The sequence below is a fragment of the Poecilia reticulata genome, chromosome 11, assembly GCF_904066995.2.
Source record: "Poecilia reticulata chromosome 11, P_reticulata-male-v2, whole genome shotgun sequence".
Taxonomy (NCBI): Eukaryota; Metazoa; Chordata; class Actinopteri; order Cyprinodontiformes; family Poeciliidae; genus Poecilia; species Poecilia reticulata.
In genome coordinates this window covers 24,902,129-24,923,611 of record NC_088840.1, presented here as the reverse complement: position 1 = coordinate 24,923,611, position 21,483 = coordinate 24,902,129, and the positions used below count along the sequence as shown (strand labels likewise).

The following is a 21,483-nucleotide window of genomic DNA, read 5'->3' as shown; positions in this document are numbered from 1 at the left end:
TTACTGGAGTACCAGTTGACTGCAGTTTTTTATTTTATGTAAACCACCAAAAGCAAAACATGATGGTGATCTCAACAAACATAATCACATAAACATGGACCATGTCTGCATGTTAACTTCTGACATGTAAGCCACTGAACCATGATCAAAATCAGAACCAGTCAGCTTTATTGTGCACATAAACAAGGAATTTTCTAACTTGTTCTCAATGTGCAGACATTTTGAATATATTAATTTGAAAATAATTAGATTAATGTCCCTCTTTTTAAGACCAAAAACAAAGAACTAGTGGTGTTAATGAATGAACCCAGTTTATTAGTTAGGGCTTGAGAAGCCTAGGCAAATTCACACAGGTACCTGTTGTCAGTTTGCACTGCCACCTGCTGGGAGTGACCGGAGTAGAAAATTGAGCCCCTGAATTAATATGTATAGCATAACTTTCCTTTTTGGAATAACTATAATTTTGTCATACTTAAAAAAACTCCTTTCATATTTTCTAAACTTGATTAAAACATGAATATGACCAGAAATAAAGTCAAAAATAGGTTTTTGGATCTGCTTAATGATAATGGAAATGGAAGCAAATGATTGAACTTATAGAACACATCATTTCAGTAAAGGGTTTTACATTGTAGATTTAAATCTTCATTTGCAGCATTATTATGAAAAGTAATAAATTGCCGTTGACAAAAACAGATAAACATAGAACCAGAGGTAAACAAACAACACTAGATTTAATGGCAGACTAGAAATTATAGCACAGATTTTGTTTATTTGTGTTAATCTGATAAATTGCTGAAACAGCAACAGGTCAAATACAGTTAGCCTGAAAAACTTTGGAAATTCACAAGATCCCTTTCACACACATTTTAATAATTTGAGTGATTCAATAGTGATTAAATAGTAGTTTAACATAATCCTGCAAAATCTGCTGCTGATTCTTTCAAATGATCAGAAATGTTGTCATCTTAAAGTGCATTCTAATCAAATACAAATGTGAAATGCAAACACAACCACAGATACACCAATTCTATATTCCAGTAAAACAACCTCTTTGTAAAATAAAACGAGCAGCTGACTGAAGGTCTCTCTTTAGCCAGTCTTGTTGGTAACATCTCACTACTGTGTGGTACCGCCCATCTCCTTCTCGCAAATGTAGGGCAGCAACATGCTGCAGGGGGCATCGTACCAGCTCTTTGTCGCCACACGTTCCATCACCTGCGTCTTGACGATGTAACCACAGTCCTCATTGATGTGGTTATTGGGCTCGTTTTCCTCCCAGAAACTTTTGTGAAGAGAGACAAAGATATAGCAAGCTCTTTAGTCGATAATATTATACTCAACAGGTACAAGCAACAGATAAGATTTTCTAAAATGAAAATCTATTATGCTGTGTGTTTATTCTGCCACTGTATCATGGAAAGTACTTTGAAACTTGAACCCTAATGTTTGGTGGAGGTTTCAGAGATTTGCTAAAGAACAACAACATCATACAAATCAAAGAAACACACCAAAAGAGAGTTTAGTGAAGAAACTTTCACACCTAAATCAGGATTAGAGAATTAAACAACACCCCAAGGCATTAAGATTTTTCATAGCACTGATGGATGGCACTAAAGAGAAGACAATCTGTAGATAAGATGGAGGTAAATGGAATGGCGAAAAATGGCCAAGTCAAAGTCTAGAGTCTAGACCAATAAGAAAATTTTATGTTTATGCTCTATTTCTAAGAATAACTATTTCTTCTTAGAAATTGTTCTAAGAAGAACAAAATAGTTCTTTTTAGAACTATTTTGCTAAGAAGACTGTGCACAGCAGCTGCAGGGTACTCTAAAACACTAGTGCAGACATAAATAAATACAAAATCAAAAACATGCACAGTTTTTAAATTAGCAACTATTCACTACTTTGTGTTGCATTTGTGTCACATAAACCCTCATGAAATAAATGCATAAAAGGCTCTAGTTGTAATGTGACAAAATGTAAAAAGGCTTAAAGGGTGTTAATTTGTTTGCAAGGCATACCAAATAATAATAATGATGAATAAAATCATACAATCTAAATCATCATAAAATTGTATGGTAACCAGTAAACAAAATGGTACAAATTGAAGTGATTTCAACATATATTTGTCCATTTAGAAGTTTGGAAATAAATGGCTGCAGTCAGCATAAAAAAGTGGTGAACGCTGCATGAAAGTTTAAAATGGAACAAAACATTCAAATGGAAGGAGAACCAAAGGAAAAAAAAATAAAAATAAAGACAACATATATGGATAAAAAAAAGAGGAACATCAGGAATGTAGGTGACAATTGGGGAATAAACACAAGTCCGTGACTTTAAAATGAGGAACGAAAATCAGGAGCTTCTTATAAAATATGCCAAGTCGGCATTTAGTGTAAAATAACAAGAGATGAAATGAAAGTTCACAATATTTGTCTCACAAAGCAGAAGTGGAAAACATAAACCTGGAAAAAATATAGATTTAGATTCCAAGAAATGGAAGATGATAATGAAGAAGAAAATGTTAAGGACAAAAATGCCAATGTTTAAACAGTTAGTTATTTGATTATATTTGTGTATTTTTTATGAGTGTTTCCCTCATAACAATACCCTAGAGGTGTACAGTGGTTGTTCTTATCAGTCACTCCACACTTGCCCGATTTACTTTTCAAGATTAAAAGAAAAAGTAAACTAAGCAACCGAACCTGTTGAGTTGCTGTTTAAGTTTAAGTAGAACTGAGTAATTCACAATTTATACCCCAGAAAAACAGAAAATTGAGATCTGATCAGTACAATTTTTATGACACAATCAACTCACAAAGTATAATATTTGGAAAATTATTCCAATACATGAATTTCTTAGGAATATTTACAGGTAGCAATAATTCTGCTTCATCACAGAAGGCTTTTGTACAATTCTAAGGGTGCTAATAATTGTGGAAGATGCTGAATAAATGAATGTTTGTAATGAATAAAGTAGGTGATGTAAGCTGAAAATTAAGAGGAAAAAACTGCCAGGCTGTGTACTAAAGACAAAAGAGTTATATGTTCCAGAAGGAATGAATGTGTGATTTTTGTTGAATAAATCAACAGTAGTTAATTCACTGATAAAATCCATCCATCCATCCATTCATTTTCTTGACACCCTTGTCCCTCAGTGGGGTTGGGAGGGTTGCTGGTGCCCATCTCCAGCTAACTTTCCGGGCGAGACACTGATACAATATTTCCTTAAATTTGTCAGTGTGCCAAACGTAACAAGCAAAGCAAAGGTAAAGGTCCACTGGACCTGCAGTTTGTTTGCAAACGTCTGCCCCAGCTTCAGCTGGAGTGAATGTCTATCAAAGCTGGAAAAAATGAAAACCTTTTGTTTCTGTCATTTACTATAAAGTTGTTTTAAAAAGGTTAACGTGATAAATTGCATTCTGGACAGTTTGATGTGCTAGAAAATGGATTGTATCAATATATGTAATATAGTCTGACTCCAACTGTAGTAATATTAATAAATAAAAAAAGCTGAAGTTTTTCTTGCTAGATTGACTCAGACTGAAACTATCTAGTCACTTTCTACCACTTGATGACTGTAATATTTGTATGTTGCAGATCTGCAAAAACCAGTTGTGACTGAAGTTCAGTGATGTTTGATGTCTCGCTCAATTTAAGCACATGGTGGAGAAATGTGTATTCTTTTAAACTTATTATTAATTTAAGTGACAGTATTTTGTAGTATGTTGATAAGAAGTCTATACCCTCCAACTAGCGGAGTGTCGTCGACCCATTTCCACTCATCCTCTGTCTCTCCATCGGTGATTCCAAACCAGTATGAGTTCCAGTGTCCTCTGGGAAGGAGATCCCACAGAAAGGTCTGACAGATAAACAAAGTGGGATTATTTACATGGTCAAATTCCAACACAGTAAGCTCAACATTGCGTGTGAAATTTGATTATTGTTAAAAACAAAACTATGCTTACAATAGAAATAAAGAAAAAAGAAAACATGGTACCATTAGCCTTGGCCTTCAGGAAACGGTTGGGCATGAAAAGCTTTAATGCATTAATGGCAGGAACAATGTTGAGTTTTGTTGAAGGATGTAATGGAGTCAAATATATCCATTTTATAAGAGATTTTTAGACACTCTTTACAAAGTTAACTTTATTTTTGGGTAGAATTTGACACTGTTTTTGCACAAAATATGGTTTGGACAAAAATTGTCCCTGTCAGAGCAAACACATCTGATATTTGGGCGAGTTTTTAAAGGATTTTGGGAGGCAGTGTAAAGCAAATTACTTTATGTTCTCAACTTTAAAATGAACTCTGTCAGACAGAATCAAATGAAAAGATCACAGATGCTGCACTATCATACTTACCTGCTCTTCAGCTGTTAGGATAATGGCCAGGTGACCTCCTTGTCTTTGACAGTACATTTGGCTGACAGACCAACTTTTGGGATCGTTAGCAATCAGGTAACAGCTGTCGTTGAAGAGACGCCAGTTCGTAGGACACACAATAGGGGCTCTGGTTGGTTTAGATGTGGCTTCAGTGGCTGGAAACCAACAGCACATGTCACACCTCAGACGCATAAGAATAACATTCAATCATCAGGCCTTGGTAGCTTTTAATTCCCTGCAGCCTTGTATTGTAAGCATTTGGTTTTATGCTTTGAGTTGTTTATTGTTCTTAATCCATCCATTTTCTTTCACCCTTGTCCCTCAGTGGGGTCGGGAGGGTTGCTGGTGCCTATCTCCAGCTAGTGTGCCGGGCGAGAGGCGGGGTACACCCTGGACAGGTCGCCAGTCTGTCACAGGGCTATTGTTCTTAATGAGATGCTAAAATAATAATCTTTCATTTAGTTGCGTATTTATTCTGCGCTCTAATGGGTGACCAAATATAATGAACACTGGACATGTTCCCTAAGAAAGACAAAACCTCAATTTGACCCTCAGAAATGATATTTATTAACATCTTGGTATGACTGAGAGTGTTGTAATTGTTCAATAATGCCTTATAGTTTAATAACCAGTGTAGTAATTAGACTCAGGTAAGAAATAAAGTATCTAAATATTAGACAGTCTCTCAACTGAACACTGAGACTCTAATGAAAGTAGGAAAAAAAATGTCAGGAACTCCACATGATTCTGCATTTATTAACACTATGTGAACATTATGCAGCATTTTAAGGAGAACTGTACCTTTGGCTGTCATTATGGAGGTAAGGTTCACCTGCAGCGCTTCTTTTTCTTTCTGCAGTTGTTTATTCGCCTGCTGGAGTTTTGTGATTAACACCATCAATGCTGAAACATTTGCGTTTTCCTTCTGCATCTCTGCAGTTGCTTCAGCACCAGGCGGGGGTTTGTTCTTATCTGCAAACAAAATTAAACCATGAAACATTTTTAAAGCTTTTATGAAAGTCTGATTTGATACATGTTGATAATTTAAACATAACTGCCAGTTTCTGCAACATATAGGCCTCTAAAGAACAGATTCAAGTTTGTTAATACACTGGAGAAACAAGCCAAGGGTGTGGCTTGTACTTTTTTCCAGAATGTGAAGACAGACCTGCACTGTATTCACATTTAACAAGAACATATGATATAAAAGTTAAAAATCAAATATATTTTGGTTATGTTTGGTTATGTAAAGGACAAAACATATGAATCATAATAAGAGACCTGAGCAGAATTTTGATTCCTGAAGCGTGCATAAGCTTAACTCACCGAGGTCTAACATATTGAAGTTGGCATTTGATTTGAAGCTTCCAATTTGTTCTGTAAACAGGTTTTTACAAGTTACAAAAATTATGCTAGCTTGCTCAAAGGGAGAGCAGAATTCCTAAGCTGCTCTCATTAACAAAACTAACTGGTGAGAAAATATGTTATGTGCAGTGGTGGAGAAAGTACTCAAAACATTTACTTAAGTAAAAGTACAAATACACAGTCAAAAATGTACTTAAGTAAAAGTCAAAGTACCACATTAACATTTTACTTAAGTAAAAGTAAAAAAGTCCTGGCTTTTAAAAATACTTAAGTATTAAAAGTAAAAGTACTCGCTGAATGCATCACCTAATCGCTAATATCATTAAGTGTGCCGATCGTATTTAATTTTAATACATCAGAAATTTGCCATTTTAATTAACACTACCACAGATTAAAAATGTTCTTATTGTGTTAATTCTCTGTAACAGTTTAGACTTGGATATGTGATTCTATGAATCATAATTTCAGGGATGGAAACATTTTGTCTCCTGTCCTAACATAACATGAACTTCATTAGTCACATTTATTTAGAAAGAAATCTAACTGAAAGGGGATGTAAAGAAGGTGCGGGCGGGGTGGAGGACATGCAACCAAGGAGCCATGTAGCAGAGTTGTAGTCAAGACCACCGAACCCAAGACCAGCGCCCCGCGCTAAATGACACAATAACATTAAGTTTACCTATCAAAATTGGTTTTCAGATTGATCTGAAAGATCCACATTCCCATAAAAACACCTAGATATTAAATACTTAAGAGCTGAAATGAATTTAACCAGTATCAATTAAAACTCACTTCATTCTGTTTTGCTTTCATCGCTGTGCTACAATCCGCAGAGGTCTCCTGCTATTCCTGGAAAAATAACGCCCTGGGCGGTTGCCCATATTGTCCATGTCAGAACCACAACTGAAACATCGCAATTAACGGTAAATAACGTTCAACTATGAACACTGTCCAACGGCACAACAAGTAACTAAGCAGAATGAGCATCATGACTGTTCTCACCCTCCCTCCTGCTGCGATGTTTGCCACCATGACAGGAGACGAAATCAATCAATGAGCAATGAGCATGCTCTGTGTTCATACGTTCAACTTTTACTTATTCAGCGATTAAATAAATGTCTATATATATATATATATATATAGCTACCGCAGTGTACACAAGAACAAAGAACGGCTCTAAGTGAAGCTTCAGTCCTTAGGACTTAGTAAAGATCCGTCCAGAAGAATCGGATCGTTCCTGAATGTCATATCACTATATCGCAGACTTTGGTCACAGCGTTGTCCCATATTTGCGACACCTCAGTCAACACCTCCACACAATAATTCAGCGCATGAGTGACTTTTTTTCATCAGATGCAACATGTGTCTCAGTACAGCTAACTTTGCTAGCACAGATCTTATCTTTCTTTAAGCTTTCCTTCCAAGTGACGCTAAAAGTTGGACGAAGTCCCACCGTCTGTGAAAGCGAAGCGCTGCTGATTTTACATGTCGCCATATCTTATGATTTATGCAGCGCTATTATATTATAGACAAACATCTCCTCCCGCTCAGAGGAAACAACTGCGCATGTCTGGAGCTCCGCGTGCGAGCGAAGGTGGAGCCGATGGGTGACAACAGACACTAAGTCACGTTATTGCTCTGATTTTACGGCGCCACCTTAAGTCCCTGAACTTCACATTTTAAAGGAAAAAAAGAGAAACGCGACTTGGATGTAACGAGTAACGCGGCAGTTTTGTAGAAATGTAGTGAAGTAGAAAGTGCAATATGCAATACACTTCTCCAGGTCTTCATAGCGCGTCCTGTCCGTCTCCTGCCCGATCTTTAGGGGTTCATAGTAACTGCATGGAGTTTGCATGTTCTCCCCATGCATGCGTGGGTTCTCTCCGGGTACTCCGGCTTCCCTCAAAAGTCCAAAAGCATGACTGTTAGGCACCTGATGATCCTACCCATGGGATCACTAATCACATCATTAATCACGTGTTTAGGAGCTGTTTCAGACCAGCCACAGCCACAGAAGCAGCCACCAGTATTCAGACGCGTGGTCGGAAACTTCTCCACTACACTTTTGAAAATGCAATATGCAATACACTTCTCCAGGACTTCATAGCGCGTCCTGTCCGTCTCCTGCCCGATCTCTAGGGGTTCATAGTAACTGCATGGAGTTTGCATGTTCTCCCCATGCGTGGGTTCTCTCCGGGTACTCCGGCTTCCTCCCAAATTAGAAAAGCATTACTGTTAGGCATCTGACAATCCTACCCATGGGATCACTAATCACATCATTAATCACGTGTTTTGGAGCTGCTTCAGACCAGCCACAGCCACAGAAGCAGCCACCGGTATTCAGACGCGTGGTCGGAAACTTCTCCACTACACTTTTGAAAATGCAATATGCAATACACTTCTCCAGGTCTTCATAGCGCGTCCTGTCCGTCTCCTGCCCGATCTCTAGGGGTTCATAGTAACTGCATGGAGTTTGCATGTTCTCCCCATGCATGCGTGGGTTCTCTCCGGGTACTCCGGCTTCCCCCAAAAGTCCAAAAGCATGACTGTTAGGCACCTATCCTACCCATGGGATCACTAATCACATCATTAATCACGTGTTTTGGAGCTGCTTCAGACCAGCCACAGAAGCAGCCACCAGTATTCAGACGCGAGGTCGGAAACTTCTCCACTACACTTTTGAAAATGCAATATGCAATACACTTCTCCAGGACTTCATAGCGAGTCCTGTCGCTCTCCTGCCCGATCTCCAGGGGTTCATAGTAACTGCATGGAGTTTGCATGTTCTCCCCATGCATGCGTGGGTTCTCTCCGGGTACTCCGGCTTCCTCCCAAAGTCCAAAAGCATGACTGTTAGGCACCTGATGATCCTACCCATGGGATCTATGACTAATCACATAATTAGTGATGTGATTAGTAATCACATCACTATATATATATATATATATATATATATATATATATATATATATATATATATATACAAAAAAGCACAGTGTATGTGCTTTTTTGAGCACATACACTGCTCAAAAAAATAAAGGGAACACTTAAACAACACAATATAACTCCAAGTAAATCAAACTTCTGTGAAATCAAACTGTCCACTTAGGAAGCAACACTGATTGACCACGGGGACCCTCGTCGGCTTCAGTCCTTAGGACTTAGTAAAGATCCGTCCAGAAGAATCGGATCGTTCCTGAATGTTATATCACTATATTGCAGACTTTGGTCACAGCGTTGTCCCATATATGCGACACCTCAGTCAACACCTCCACACAATAATTCAGCGCATGAGTGACAACTTTTTTTCATCAGATGCAACATGTGTCTCTGAACAGCTAGCTTTGCTAGCATCACGTCCACAGATCTTACCTTTCTTTAAGCTTTCCTTCCAAGTGACGCTAAAAGTTGTACGAAGTCCCACCGTCTGTGAAAACGAAGCGCTGCTGATTTTACATGTCGCCATATCTTATGATTTATGCAGCTATTATGGATTAAACAAACATCTCCTCCCGCTCAGAGGAAACCACTGCGCATGTCTGGAGCTCCGCGTGCGAGTAAAGGTGGAGCCAATGGGTGACAACAGACACTAAGTCACGTTATTGCTTGGATTTTACGGCGCCACCTTAAACCCCTGAACTTCACATTTTAACGGAAAAAAGCGCAACGAGACTTGGATGTAACGAGTAACGCGACAGTTTTGTAGAAATGTAGTGAAGTAGAAAGTACAGATACTTACTGTAAAATGTAGTGGAGTAAAAGTAGAAAGTCCCCATTATTAAATCTACTTAAGTAAAGTACAGATACACGAAAACTCTACTTAAGTACAGTAACGAAGTACTTGTACTTCGTTACTTCCCACCACTGGTGGTGAGTTATATATTAATGATGTAAACCTATGTTTAAGTTTGTGTCCTTTGAATATTGCAATATTAAGAATTGACGTTTTGTTTGTCTTTTTTTAACGTTATTTACAGTTTAACCGGCATGTCCGCGTAAAGCACTCGGCAATAAAAAGAACAGTTACAACATCAACGGCTACCTTATGTTCTTCGTAACACTATACGACACGGACGTGGCTGACCCAGAAGATGTCGCCTCTTATTTCAGCAGTATATCTCTACCTTCTGTCACGGGAGGATCGTGCCTTCTTAGATGCTGCTATCACTCCGGAGGAAGTTTGGGCTGAAATTAAATCTATGCCAAACAGAAAATGTCCTGGACCCAACGGGTTTCCGTTGGAATTTTTTAAGTCATTTTGGCCTGAGATTCAACCAATATTCATGCCCGCTGTTGATGACATTTTGAGAAATGGCATCAACAGCTCATGGAGACACTCCTCCATTAGTTGGCTTTTAAAAGAAGGTAAAAGTCCCCTGCGTTGTTCCTCCTTTAGACCTATTAGTTTACTTAATGTCGATTATAAAATTGTGGCAAAAGTATTAGCCCGGAGATTGGAAAACATCCTCCCTAAAATAAAAAAACCAGATCAGGCGGAGTTTATAAAGATGAGATATGGCACAGACAATATACGACGCGTTCTTAATGTTGTTCAGTACCTTAATACTCACAAAGAGCCAACAGTAATTGTTTCCCTCAATGCCGAGAAGGCTTTTGACCGTGTTGAATGGCCGTTTCTTTTTCAGGTGTTATATAAATTTGGTCTGGGCCTAAATTTTATCAATCTGGTTAAAAGTTTTTACTCAGACCCAACAGCCTCAGTTAACACAAATGGTTTGATGTCTGAGCCCTTCAAGAATCATAGCGGTTGTAGGCAGGGGTGCCCCCTTTCACCCTTATTGTTTACATTGTTTATTGAACCTCTGGCCGAGATCACCAGGACTAATCCAGATGTATCTGGAATTAATATAGGCAGTAGAAACCATGTGATTTCATTACTCGCAGATGATGTGCTTTTGTATCTGTGCAATCCTGAGAAATCAATTCCAGCTATCCTGGAGTCTATGGCTACATTCAGTGATTTGTCAGGATACAAAATCAACTTAGGAAAGTCTGTCGCCACCCCTTTCAGCATCCCCCCAGAAAGGTTGATGCAATCTCCCTTTCAAATGTCTATGAGAGGCTTCAAATATCTGGGTATTTTTGTTACACCTGATCTCAATTATCTCTTTGAAACTAATTATTCACCTTTAATTCAGAAGATAAAAATTTATTTAATAAACTGGGCTTCCCTACAAACCTCTTTCTTAGGGAGAATTAACACTATAAAAATGAACATCCTTCCGCGACTCAACTATTCATAGCAAAATCTTTCCTGCTACTTATCCTCTGCACACTTCAAATCACTAAATTCTTATTTATCTCGCTTTATCTGGGACAATAAACAGCCAAGAGTCAAGTTTTCTATATTAACTAAACCAAAACATCTTGGAGGGCTATCATTACCATCCCTGCAATTTTATTATTGGTCAGCACAACTTAAAATCATATCAAATTGGTTTATGAATAGAGGGAACTCTTTATGGTTGGATCTGGAATCTCAGTCTTATGTATTACTCACTTGGCTCTCCAACAGTTTGACTACTTGGAACCAGGCCCGGGAATGTCTGTCTGTACTTTGTGTATGTAGGCTACATGTATGTTTTTATGCGAATACTGCAGTGCTCCTTGTTGATTTATGGTGGGTTGTTTTTGTTTACTTCTGTTGATGTTTTATACAAAGTTATAAAAATCAATAAAAAAATAAAAAAGAAAGTGAGACTGGGGGAGGCGGAGTCTTGCAGTAAAATCGACGGGAGTATGTGTCCATGGACCTATCATGAGAAAAATAAAGACATTTCTGTTCATTTAGCCTGTATTTAACAGATGAGACAAAATGGTAATTTATTTTGTTAAATTTATTGTTTTATGAAAAATTTAGCCCTTCATGATAAATTTTGCTGAACGATAAATTGTCCCAGAAGGTACTGCGATTAACGATGATATTGTTTTGAAACCATTTTTAATTAATATAATGGTGTTGGCATAATACAAGAACATTCTCAAAGATCAATAAACTTTAAACGCTGGAAGTGGAAAACATTTTAAATGGTATACATAAAGCGAATAAAATGAATTATGAAATCTCTGGAAACAAAATTGTCTTAAACGTCTAACTAAAGAATTATCCAGTTTTTGGAAAAACGATAAATAATGCAAACTGAAAATATTGGGTTTGTTTTAATTTACTATATAATGAACTGATTTATTGTGACGGGCCTATCAATCAATCAACTTTAGATTAACTCAATCGATAACTTTCATCCCTTCTTAAAACACAAATGATGAATTTATGCTAAAGTAGATCAAGACTTTAGTCAGGTAAGTCGAGGAGAGTCACCAGAGAGTTGTGAAGAGCCACCAGAGAGTCGAGAAGTGCCACCAGAGAGTCAAAAACCACCAGAGTCGAAAAGAGCCACCAGAGTCGAAAACCACCAAAGTCGAGAAGAGCCACCAGAGAGTCGAAAACCACCAGAGTCAAAAAGAGCCACCAGAGAGTCGAAAACCACCAGAGTCGAGAAGAGCCACCAGAGAGTCGAAAACCACCAGAGTCGAAAAGAGCCACCAGAGAGTCAAAAACCACCAGAGTCGAGAAGAGCCACCACAGAGCCGATAAGAGTCACCAGAGAGTCGAGGACAGACACCAGAGAGTCGAGAAGAGCCACCAGAGAGTCGAGGAGAGCCCCCAGCGAGTCGAGGAGAGCCACCACAGAGTCGAAAACCACCAGAGAGTCGAGGAGAGCCCCCAGCGAGTCGAGGAGAGCCACCAGAGAGTCGAAAACCACCAGAGAGTCGAAAACCAGCAGAGGGTCGAGGAGAGCCACCATAGGGTGGAGAAGAGCCACCAGAGAGTCGAGGAGAGCCACCAGCGAGTCGAGGACGGCCACCAGCGAGTCGAGGAGAGCCACCAGCGAGTCGAGGACGGCCACCAGCGAGTCGAGGAGAGCCACCAGCGAGTCGAGGACGGCCACCAGCGAGTCGAGGACGGCCACCAGCGAGTCGAGGAGAGCTACCAGCGAGTCGAGGAGAGCTACCAGCGAGTCGAGGAGAGCCACCAGCGAGTCGAGGAGAGCCACCAGCGAGTCGAGGAGAGCCACCAGCGAGTCGAGGAGAGCCACCAGCGAGTCGAGGACGGCCACCAGCGAGTCGAGGACGGCCACCAGCGAGTCGAGGAGAGCCACCAGCGAGTCGAGGAGAGCCACCAGCGAGTCGAGGAGAGCCACCAGCGAGTCGAGGAGAGCCACCAGCGAGTCGAGGACGGCCACCAGCGAGTCGAGGACGGCCACCAGCGAGTCGAGGAGAGCCACCAGCGAGTCGAGGACGGCCACCAGCGAGTCGAGGAGAGCCACCAGCAAGTCGAGGACAGCCACCAGCGAGTCGAGGAGAGCCACCAGCGAGTCGAGGACGGCCACCAGCGAGTCGAGGAGAGCCACCAGCGAGTCGAGGACGGCCACCAGCGAGTCGAGGAGAGCTACCAGCGAGTCGAGGACGGCACCAGCGAGTCGAGGACGGCCACCAGCGAGTCGAGGACGGCCACCAGCGAGTCGAGGAGAGCCCCAGCGAGTCGAGGACGGCCACCAGCGAGTCGAGGAGGCCACCAGCGAGTCGAGGAGCCACAGCGAGTCGAGGACGGCCACCAGCGAGTCGAGGCAGCGATCGGGAAGCCAGCAGCAAGTCGAGGACGCACCAGCGAGTCGAGGACGGCCACCAGCGAGTCGAGGACGGCCACCAGCGAGTCGAGGACGGCCACCAGCGAGTCGAGGAGAGCCTCCAGCGAGTCGAGGACGGCCACCAGCGAGTCGAGGAAGGCCACCAGCGAGTCGAGGAGACCCACCAGCGAGTCGAGGACAGCCACCAGCGAGTCAGGCAGCCTGCAGCGATTCGGGAAGCCAGCAGCAAGTCGAGGACGGCCACCAGCGAGTCGGGTAGACTGCAGCGATTCGAGAAGCCAGCTGCGACTCGAGAAGCCAGCATTTACAAGGGGGTAACCAAAAGTTTCCAGGATGACGCTGCTGCACGCGCAGTTTTTGTAGTCCGCTAGTTATTTGTTCGACCACGCATTCTCAATCAGTGTGCCAAGCGGTGTTGATGTGGAAGGTTTCGTCTACCTGCAGTGAACTTTCTTGGAAGAGCTGTTTTGTCCAGCCGTCGTTTTTCTTCATGGAGAAGTTCTATGAGCAGCGCATGGCTGAAGCTTTGGTTCCTGCTCGGGGAAAGAAGCAACAAAAACCGTTCAAATGTTGAAGACATTTTACAAGGATGACGCTATGTGTCGAGCTCAAGTTTACTCGTGATTCACCCGCTTGAAAAATGGTTAAATGTCAATTGAACATCAACTGCTTTTTTTTCCGAAGCATGAAGCAAAACTTCACAGCTGTGCTGTGAAGCCGGAAAAAAGCAGTTGATCAATTGACATTTTACCATTTTTAAAGCAGTGCGAACCACGAGTAAACTTGAGCTTGACACACAGCGTCATCCTTGTAAAAGGTCTTCAACATTTGAACGGTTTCCGATGCTTTTTTCCCCGAGCAGGAAGCAAAACTTCAGCCGCGCGCTGCTCATAAAACTTCTCCATGAAGAAAAACGACGGCTGGACAAAACAGCTCTTCCAAGAAAGTTCACTGCGGGTAAACGAAACCTTCGACATCAACACCGCTTGGTACACTGATTGAGAAGGCGTGGTTGAACAAATAACTAGTGGCAGAATCGTGTACTACAAAAACTGCGCGTGCAGCAGCGTCATTCTGGAAACTTTTGGGTACCCCCTCGTAGAGAAAGCACCAGTTTTAAAGACCAACCCAGTGGAACTAGAATATCCATAACGGGACAAAATATCTCAATGTTCCCGACTGGTACATGGTCTTTAAAACTGTGCCTGTCCGTGCAGCGACTTCTCTCACAGCTGATGTTGGCTTCTGCTTCTTGTGTTCTGCCTGCCCTTGTCGAAGCAGAACAACTTCGTCCATCGCCTCTGCTTTCTGCTTCATCAGGATCTTGATTCTTCTTTGATTGGTCTGCTGCAGGCCGCGGAGATTGTCGAGCTCTCCCCAAAGATCGTCCATCTCTCTAGCCTGATGATCTATCTTCTCCTCGGATGTTTCTAGCTCCGTCCGGTGATCCTGACATTCTTGCTCTCTCTGGTCCAGCTGTGCAGAAACTGACACCAGCTGCTCCTGGATAGCGCTGTACTTGCTTTCCAGGAGGGTATATTGTGCTTGCAGGCGACTAGGCCTGCAAGGGCGAGAGTTTAAGCTCTCGACTTTTTGCCGGAGGGCTTCGACGGTCTGTTTAAGCTCCTCGTTTTCTTGCTCTCTTGTTCTGTCCATCTCGTCTGCAGTGTTCTTCTTCTGACATGTACAGCAAATGAGTTGGCATTAAAAGGAGTCATTAGTGATGTCATAGAACATGAGTGACATCACTGGTACATCAAAGCCACTAGAAGCCTGTTGTGTGTGTTCTGTATTTGATGCCTTGTGGGACCATTTTACTGGTATACAGGGGTGAGGGCTGTCTGCTCCTCTTCCGTGCATCAGAGCTGGCTCTGCAGCCATGTAGCGATGGCTTATTTTGACACACAGACCAACAAAACTGCTACAAACACTGCACACACACTCACGAATTCCAACTAACACACTTATTGTCTAAAAAACTCATCCGAAACACTCCTAGTAAAATCCAAAGCGTCGCTGCTCTCCGGTCTCTTCCCGTCTCCAAAACTCTCCAGAGCATCTCGCACCACAAGTCTCCTCTCTCCCGGGATGGGGGTTGGTGTTCCCGCTAAATCCTGAATATACCCAATTTGGGTTGTCTTGGAGTTTTGGAGCTTTTTCCCGTCTGGGAACGAGAATACGACCTGCTGAATGTGACAGGTCGCCTGTGACGGTCCGACCAGTAAAACAAAAGGACAAAGGCATATATAAAAAAATATGTTCTATTTATTTTTTCCAATTAATATCTTAACAAAAAGGTTCAACAACAAATCTAAAAAATATATAACAAAATGGGCCCAAAAGAACTCAACTAAGGCAACATAACTCAAGGTAACAAACCAAAGACTGACCTAACAATGAACATACAGGGGAATTTCTACAAACAGGCTAGCCTACACAAACGAGGAGGGGTAGGGAAGGAGACAAAGACAAATAATGTATAAACATAAATGACTAATTCAAAGTAAAACATTTTAACTTTATCACAACTATAAAAACCAAAATAACCTAATACCAAAAAGGTTTTAGCAATTATGCTATTAGTGGAGAGAGGCAGATTGTTTCACATCAAGTCCCCTGCTTCCAGCAGCCTGATGGATTGTTCCACTTCCTGGTTTTCTTTTCAGCCAACCCCCTACTGCCAGCCAGTCCAAACTCAGCAAAAAAAATTAGTAACGATCTTAAATAAACATAAGGTGTTTACTAAATGTGTGCACCCAAATTAGTGAACAACCTAATGCAATAACCACCACCAAAGAAAAACCACCAAAGAAAAAGTGAAATTCTAAATATATTAACATTTAAATAATTACTAACACTGAGGAAAAGGTGGAGGAACCTCCACATCGCCAATCAAAAAGCGCGGTGACGTAAGAACACAGGGGAATCCCAAACAGCTGACATATTGCGCAACTGAGTCGGGTGGATATCGGAGTTAATATGTGGAAATGTTTATTATTAAATCTAAAGGTCATTATTATGTTTATTCAGTTAAAAATGTTAACTATGAAAAAACATATTCACCTCCAAATCATAGTGCAGCAAATAGAGCGGCTGCTCCCGTCGTCTTTTATCCACCGCCTTTTCTTTTCGTTACGTCTTTTATCTCTTAAAATGACTCCACAAATTATCACTATTGCTTCTACATTGTTATCCGTGTTTGGTTATTCTAAATTCCCGCTATGTTGGGGGTTTAACTGGATTATCCTCTGGAATCGGGATGTTCGTGACTGGAATCGGTTCGTGTTGCTCCTGCCTTGGAGACACGAACCGATCGAACCTGTTGGACTTTTATCAGCTCTGTGGTCACAGAGGTTTGGAGAATCGGCTGACAATTCTTAAATCTTTGTCTAAACCAGACTTAAGACTCAAGCTCTACTCATCTCCTCTCGACCGCAGCCCAAACGTTCTGACGCTGGTCGCTATGGTAACGTTTACCTATCCCTTCAAAATAAGATACAGATGCGCCACAAAAACGAACATTTTACTTGTCCCCACCATTTGTGAGAGCGAAACGCTGCTTATTTTACTTGTCGCCATACCAATTTTTGGAGCGCTATTATATTACTGACATTAGATGGACATCTCCTCCCGCTCAGAGGAAACCACTGCGCATGTCTTGAAGCTTCGTGTGCGAGTAAAGGTGGAGGCGATGGTTGACAACAGACACTAAGTCACGTTATTGCTCGGATTTTACGGCGCCACCTTAAATCCCTGAACTTCACATTTTAACGGAAAAAAAAGAGCAACGCGACTTGGATGTAACGAGTAACGCGACAGTTTTGTAGAAATGTAGTGAAGTAGAAAGTACAGATACTTACTGTAAAATGTAGTGGAGTAAAAGTAGAAAGTACCCATTATTAAATCTACTTAAGTAAAGTACAGATACACAAAAATTGTACTTAAGTAAGTAACGAAGTACTTGTACTTCGTTACTTCCCACCACTGGTTATGTGGAAAGGTTAGTGTGCACCACAGGCACAGGGAAAGTATACAAATTTAGACACATTTATTGTTAGTTATCACTGGTGTCTGACAGAAGCAAATTACCGAATGGTCGAAATTGTTTTAGATATAAACCGGAACAAGTGAAGGAAATGCTAGTCATCTCTGACGGTTGTATACTCACAGTGAGCGGTGACAGCGATGATCGAGATCAGGAGGATAGCACAGAGTGTAGCCAGGCAGATGGTGGCAAAGCGGTAGGGACCCGGGCCACTCCGCCTGAGGTCTTTGACTGGGTAATCTGGAGGAGAAACAGGTAAATGGAAATGAAGGTATCTGACAAATATTAAAGGGTGCAGTTAAAGGGGATCAATTATGTAAAATTCGGGTTTTGCACATTTTTATGCCTCCATTTTGTCATCAACTTCTTTTAAAAACAGCCCAAACACTTAAAAAAAATGCCAACCAGCTGTTTTTTTTGCATTAGTTAATGGTTTTTGGTGTCAAGCCATCTCTAGTACTGCAGTTCTTCGTGGATTTTCCCAGTCTGCAACCGTCAGTATCTATTAAAAATAGCTCTAGGAGGAACCAATGGTGAGCGGCCTGGGTTCATAGATGCATGCAGGGAACAGAAGCTGGCCCTTTTCGAGTTACTGTGGCGGTATTGAAAGGTCCCAGAATGAAGAAAGCACTTCAAGTTGTTGGACAAAACAGACCAATCTGTTTTGTCCAACAACAGACAACAGATTGTTGTCTGTTGGCTGAGTTACAGCAAATTAACTCAGCCTCATCCAAGCAAACATTTGTGAGGCGTGTAGGAAAAAAAACAGTCAAATCCAAAACAACTTTGACATTACATGACATTAAGCATCTGCAGCTGAAATCTTGGTGACAAATAACACGCAACTTTAAAAAACAAAAACTGTAACAGAAAATATTGAAACAAAAGTGAACTTGTAAAAATTTCTGTTAAGGACTCTTTGCTGAACCTGTTTTAGGAACTGTAGCATGCGCACACATGTCTAACTACTATTTGCTTTAAGTCACACGACACAAAGGAAATGAATCATATCTGAATGAGGCGGCAAGGCGAGCGTTGGGGAGCAGCAATACTCGCCCACAGAGTAATGCTGCTGGATGCAGATGATGTAGAAAAATGATGTCTATCTGAGGCCAAAATATTATCTTAAGCTTGTTAACAAGAACAAACTATTAATTTTGTTGTTTTCTATGTTCAGAAGTGGATGGTACTGTACTGGTTACATTTGCTGGAGTTACGTTTACTTATAAGAGTAGTTTTACTGCACTGGACTTTTCTTTTAATTGACTAATATTATTATTATTGCTACTATTGAGTAGACTGATCTTACATTTAAAGAAATAGACTTCAGAGATTGGAAACATTACATTCTTAGATTTATGCAATATATGCGCTAATGTTTATGCAAATCTTCAGCATAAACATTACTCGACATTTTATACATGTCACTGTTCACATCAGTGTTTATTTTGTACCAGTAAACATGGTTATTTTATTGAAAAGTAACAGAAAGGTTTGTTTATGCATTTATATTAAAATAAAAGCTCGTTTACGCTGACCCCCCAGCTAAACTACTCCGGAGCTGGGGCTGGAATGAAAAAAGGATGGGTACGTTTATGTGAATATTATAACTTGTAAGTTTTCGTAAGTAGATTTTTTTGCTTCAATTTTTGTAAATACTTGCATTCTCAAAAATCCATGTACAGCTTTGACAGGAGCTTTAAACTTATCCTGGACATCTGCTTAAAATCACTGTGCTTCTTGTAAGCAGTCTGTTTTCATTAGAAACTCTGCATAATGTGCTCACACAAAAACATTACATATACAGCCTTGGTTCTTCAGCATGGAAAATGTCAACCGCAAAATACAGAACAGAGTTTATGGTGGGAATTCTCCTTTCTTGGAATAAAAGGAAGTGGAAAGTATATTTCTGATAGTAGAGCTGTATCCAGAAAACTATTGTGAAAAAACTCCAATCTCAAAATTGTATTAGAATATTGTACACAAACTTTTTGACAACTAAGCTGTTGTTCCTCTAAGATCAACCTTCCAGACCTCTCAGGACTTCTGGTTCTGCTCTACTCAGTGTCCACAGAACCAGAACCAAACATGGAGAAGCAGCATTCAGTTTCTATGCGCTGCAAATCTGGAACAAACTTCCAGAAAATAGCCGAAACATCGAGTTCCTCAAAATCAAGGCTAAATTCCCACCCGTTGCTTTTGAATGATAACTGGAACAATGATTAACATATTTGATGATGATGATGGCATTTGACAAACTAAGTCTTAATTCTCGTTTCATAACTGATTACCGTATTTTCCCCACTATAAGGCCCACCTTCAATGAATAGCCTATTTTAAGACCTTTCTTAAATAAGGTGCACCGCATTATAAGGCGCATAGAATAGACGCTACAGTAGAGGCCTTCCGCAACTGGGCCGGGGCGTGGCCGGATGATGGTCACCCTTCTCCATTCGCGCACAGCATGTTCACGAAGAACATGGTGCTAAGTGACCTGCAGAGGTCAGTCAAACTTTATTAATAGATTACAAACCGGCATTCTGATAACTATCCCAGCATGCACCGCGGGCTTCTTCTTCTACGGGCGAAAATGAAGTCGGCGGCTGCTTACTGTAGTTGCTAGACATGTTGTGGCTCAATATTGGTCCATATATAAGGCGCACCGGATTATAAGGCGCACTGTCGGCTTTTGAGGAAATTGAAGGGTTTTAGGTGCGGTACTGTTTTATGTTTTAATGGTAAAACCCTTTGAACTGGCTTGTTGCTGAAATGTGCTGTACAAATAAACTTGACTTGAATTAAAGCTGCAGATTTACTATATTAAAACAAACAGCACCCAACAAATATAAAGAATGATAAATAATATGGTAAAGTAAAGATATAATGAAAAATAAAAAGTAACAGTACAATGAAGATGAAGTGACGATGCAAATTTAAACTGCAGTCGGTAAACAAACGTCACACTTTTCCTACATGTGGAAACACAAAGTAGCTGTAAGGGAACATTGATGAAACTTTGAAGACATCAATTTTAAGATGATTAGATTTAAGCTCAAGTTAAATACGGTATACATTCACTTTTTCAAATAGTTAAACTAAAAAGCACTATAAAGTTTCACATAACTTTAGTAACGGACAATATTTTGCTCGCATGAAACTTGGGTGTACAAAACAATGCGGATTAAAACAAAAGTGGGTATAAGCTGTGCCATGATTGTGAAAAAAAAAAAAAATCGTTTGACCATATTACGCAACAACTGCAAAATAAACACTGAAAACAGGGACAATGAAAAATAGATGAAATTGTAAGAAAAGTCGAGTTTTGTTGTACAGTAATCATGTTTGTTTGCATAAACTTTTCTTGTTACAGGAATGAAACCAGGATCAGAATCAGTGGATCTGCAGCTGGATAAAACTTTCACACGTTCCCCTCTGCTTACCGCCTTGATGCACATCTGGTCTGTGGCTGGACTCCTCATAACTGCCCTCGTCTATCAGTTGGGAGTACATCCTGTCAGAGGCCGAGGAGCTGCCGGTGGTCGCCATCTCAACAACACAAGAACTGCTTTTGATGGAGAGTGAGAATAAACTTTTCCATGTTCTCTGCTTATAAACAGACACCGCGTTCAAACACGCATCACTGAGCGAAATTAATTAGACGTTCCGGATGGAGCTTTCAAAATAAAAGCCCTCGTTAAAAGTGGGGGGAAAAAAATTGGTCCAACACTTGCAGGCAAAACCGACTCATGCAAAAACTGTAATCAATCAAGCAAATAAATAAATAGACATGTATTTATGGATGGACTATTTTGAGATTTAAAAAACGGAGAGGTGAGAAGACTCCATATCAGTCTCACAAATAAAGTTAACTCTGCAACGTTCACTGAAAAAAGTCGCAAAGTGCTTTGAGAATGATTTGCGCTATACATCACGGCACAAAAATTGTAATGCGACATACTTGTTACTTTGTGCATATTTAAGAAACAACTGAAATATGGTTCTTAAATACATCTTA

The 21,483-nt window shown here is 40.7% G+C and overlaps 1 protein-coding gene across 2 annotated transcripts; it reads right to left on the bottom strand.

Annotated features, from left to right (window-relative positions):
* Nucleotides 1-1,087: 1,087 nt before the first annotated feature.
* On the bottom strand, nucleotides 1,088-21,118 carry LOC103472832 (uncharacterized). Of its 2 annotated transcripts, none has more exons than XM_081612153.1 (6): nucleotides 20,909-21,118; nucleotides 17,592-17,699; nucleotides 5,190-5,360; nucleotides 4,368-4,543; nucleotides 3,750-3,865; nucleotides 1,088-1,285 (listed from the first exon to the last, which is right to left on the bottom strand). In XM_081612153.1, exons 1-6 carry the CDS (start codon nucleotides 21,012-21,014, stop codon nucleotides 1,120-1,122), a joined length of 843 nt encoding a protein of 280 aa, XP_081468279.1. In that variant the 5' UTR covers nucleotides 21,015-21,118; the 3' UTR covers nucleotides 1,088-1,119. The 2 variants fall into 2 exon arrangements, with proteins under 2 accessions (XP_081468279.1, XP_008420892.1); XM_008422670.3 differs by having other exon boundaries at nucleotides 17,592-17,708; nucleotides 20,909-21,117.
* Nucleotides 21,119-21,483: the final 365 nt, after the last annotated feature.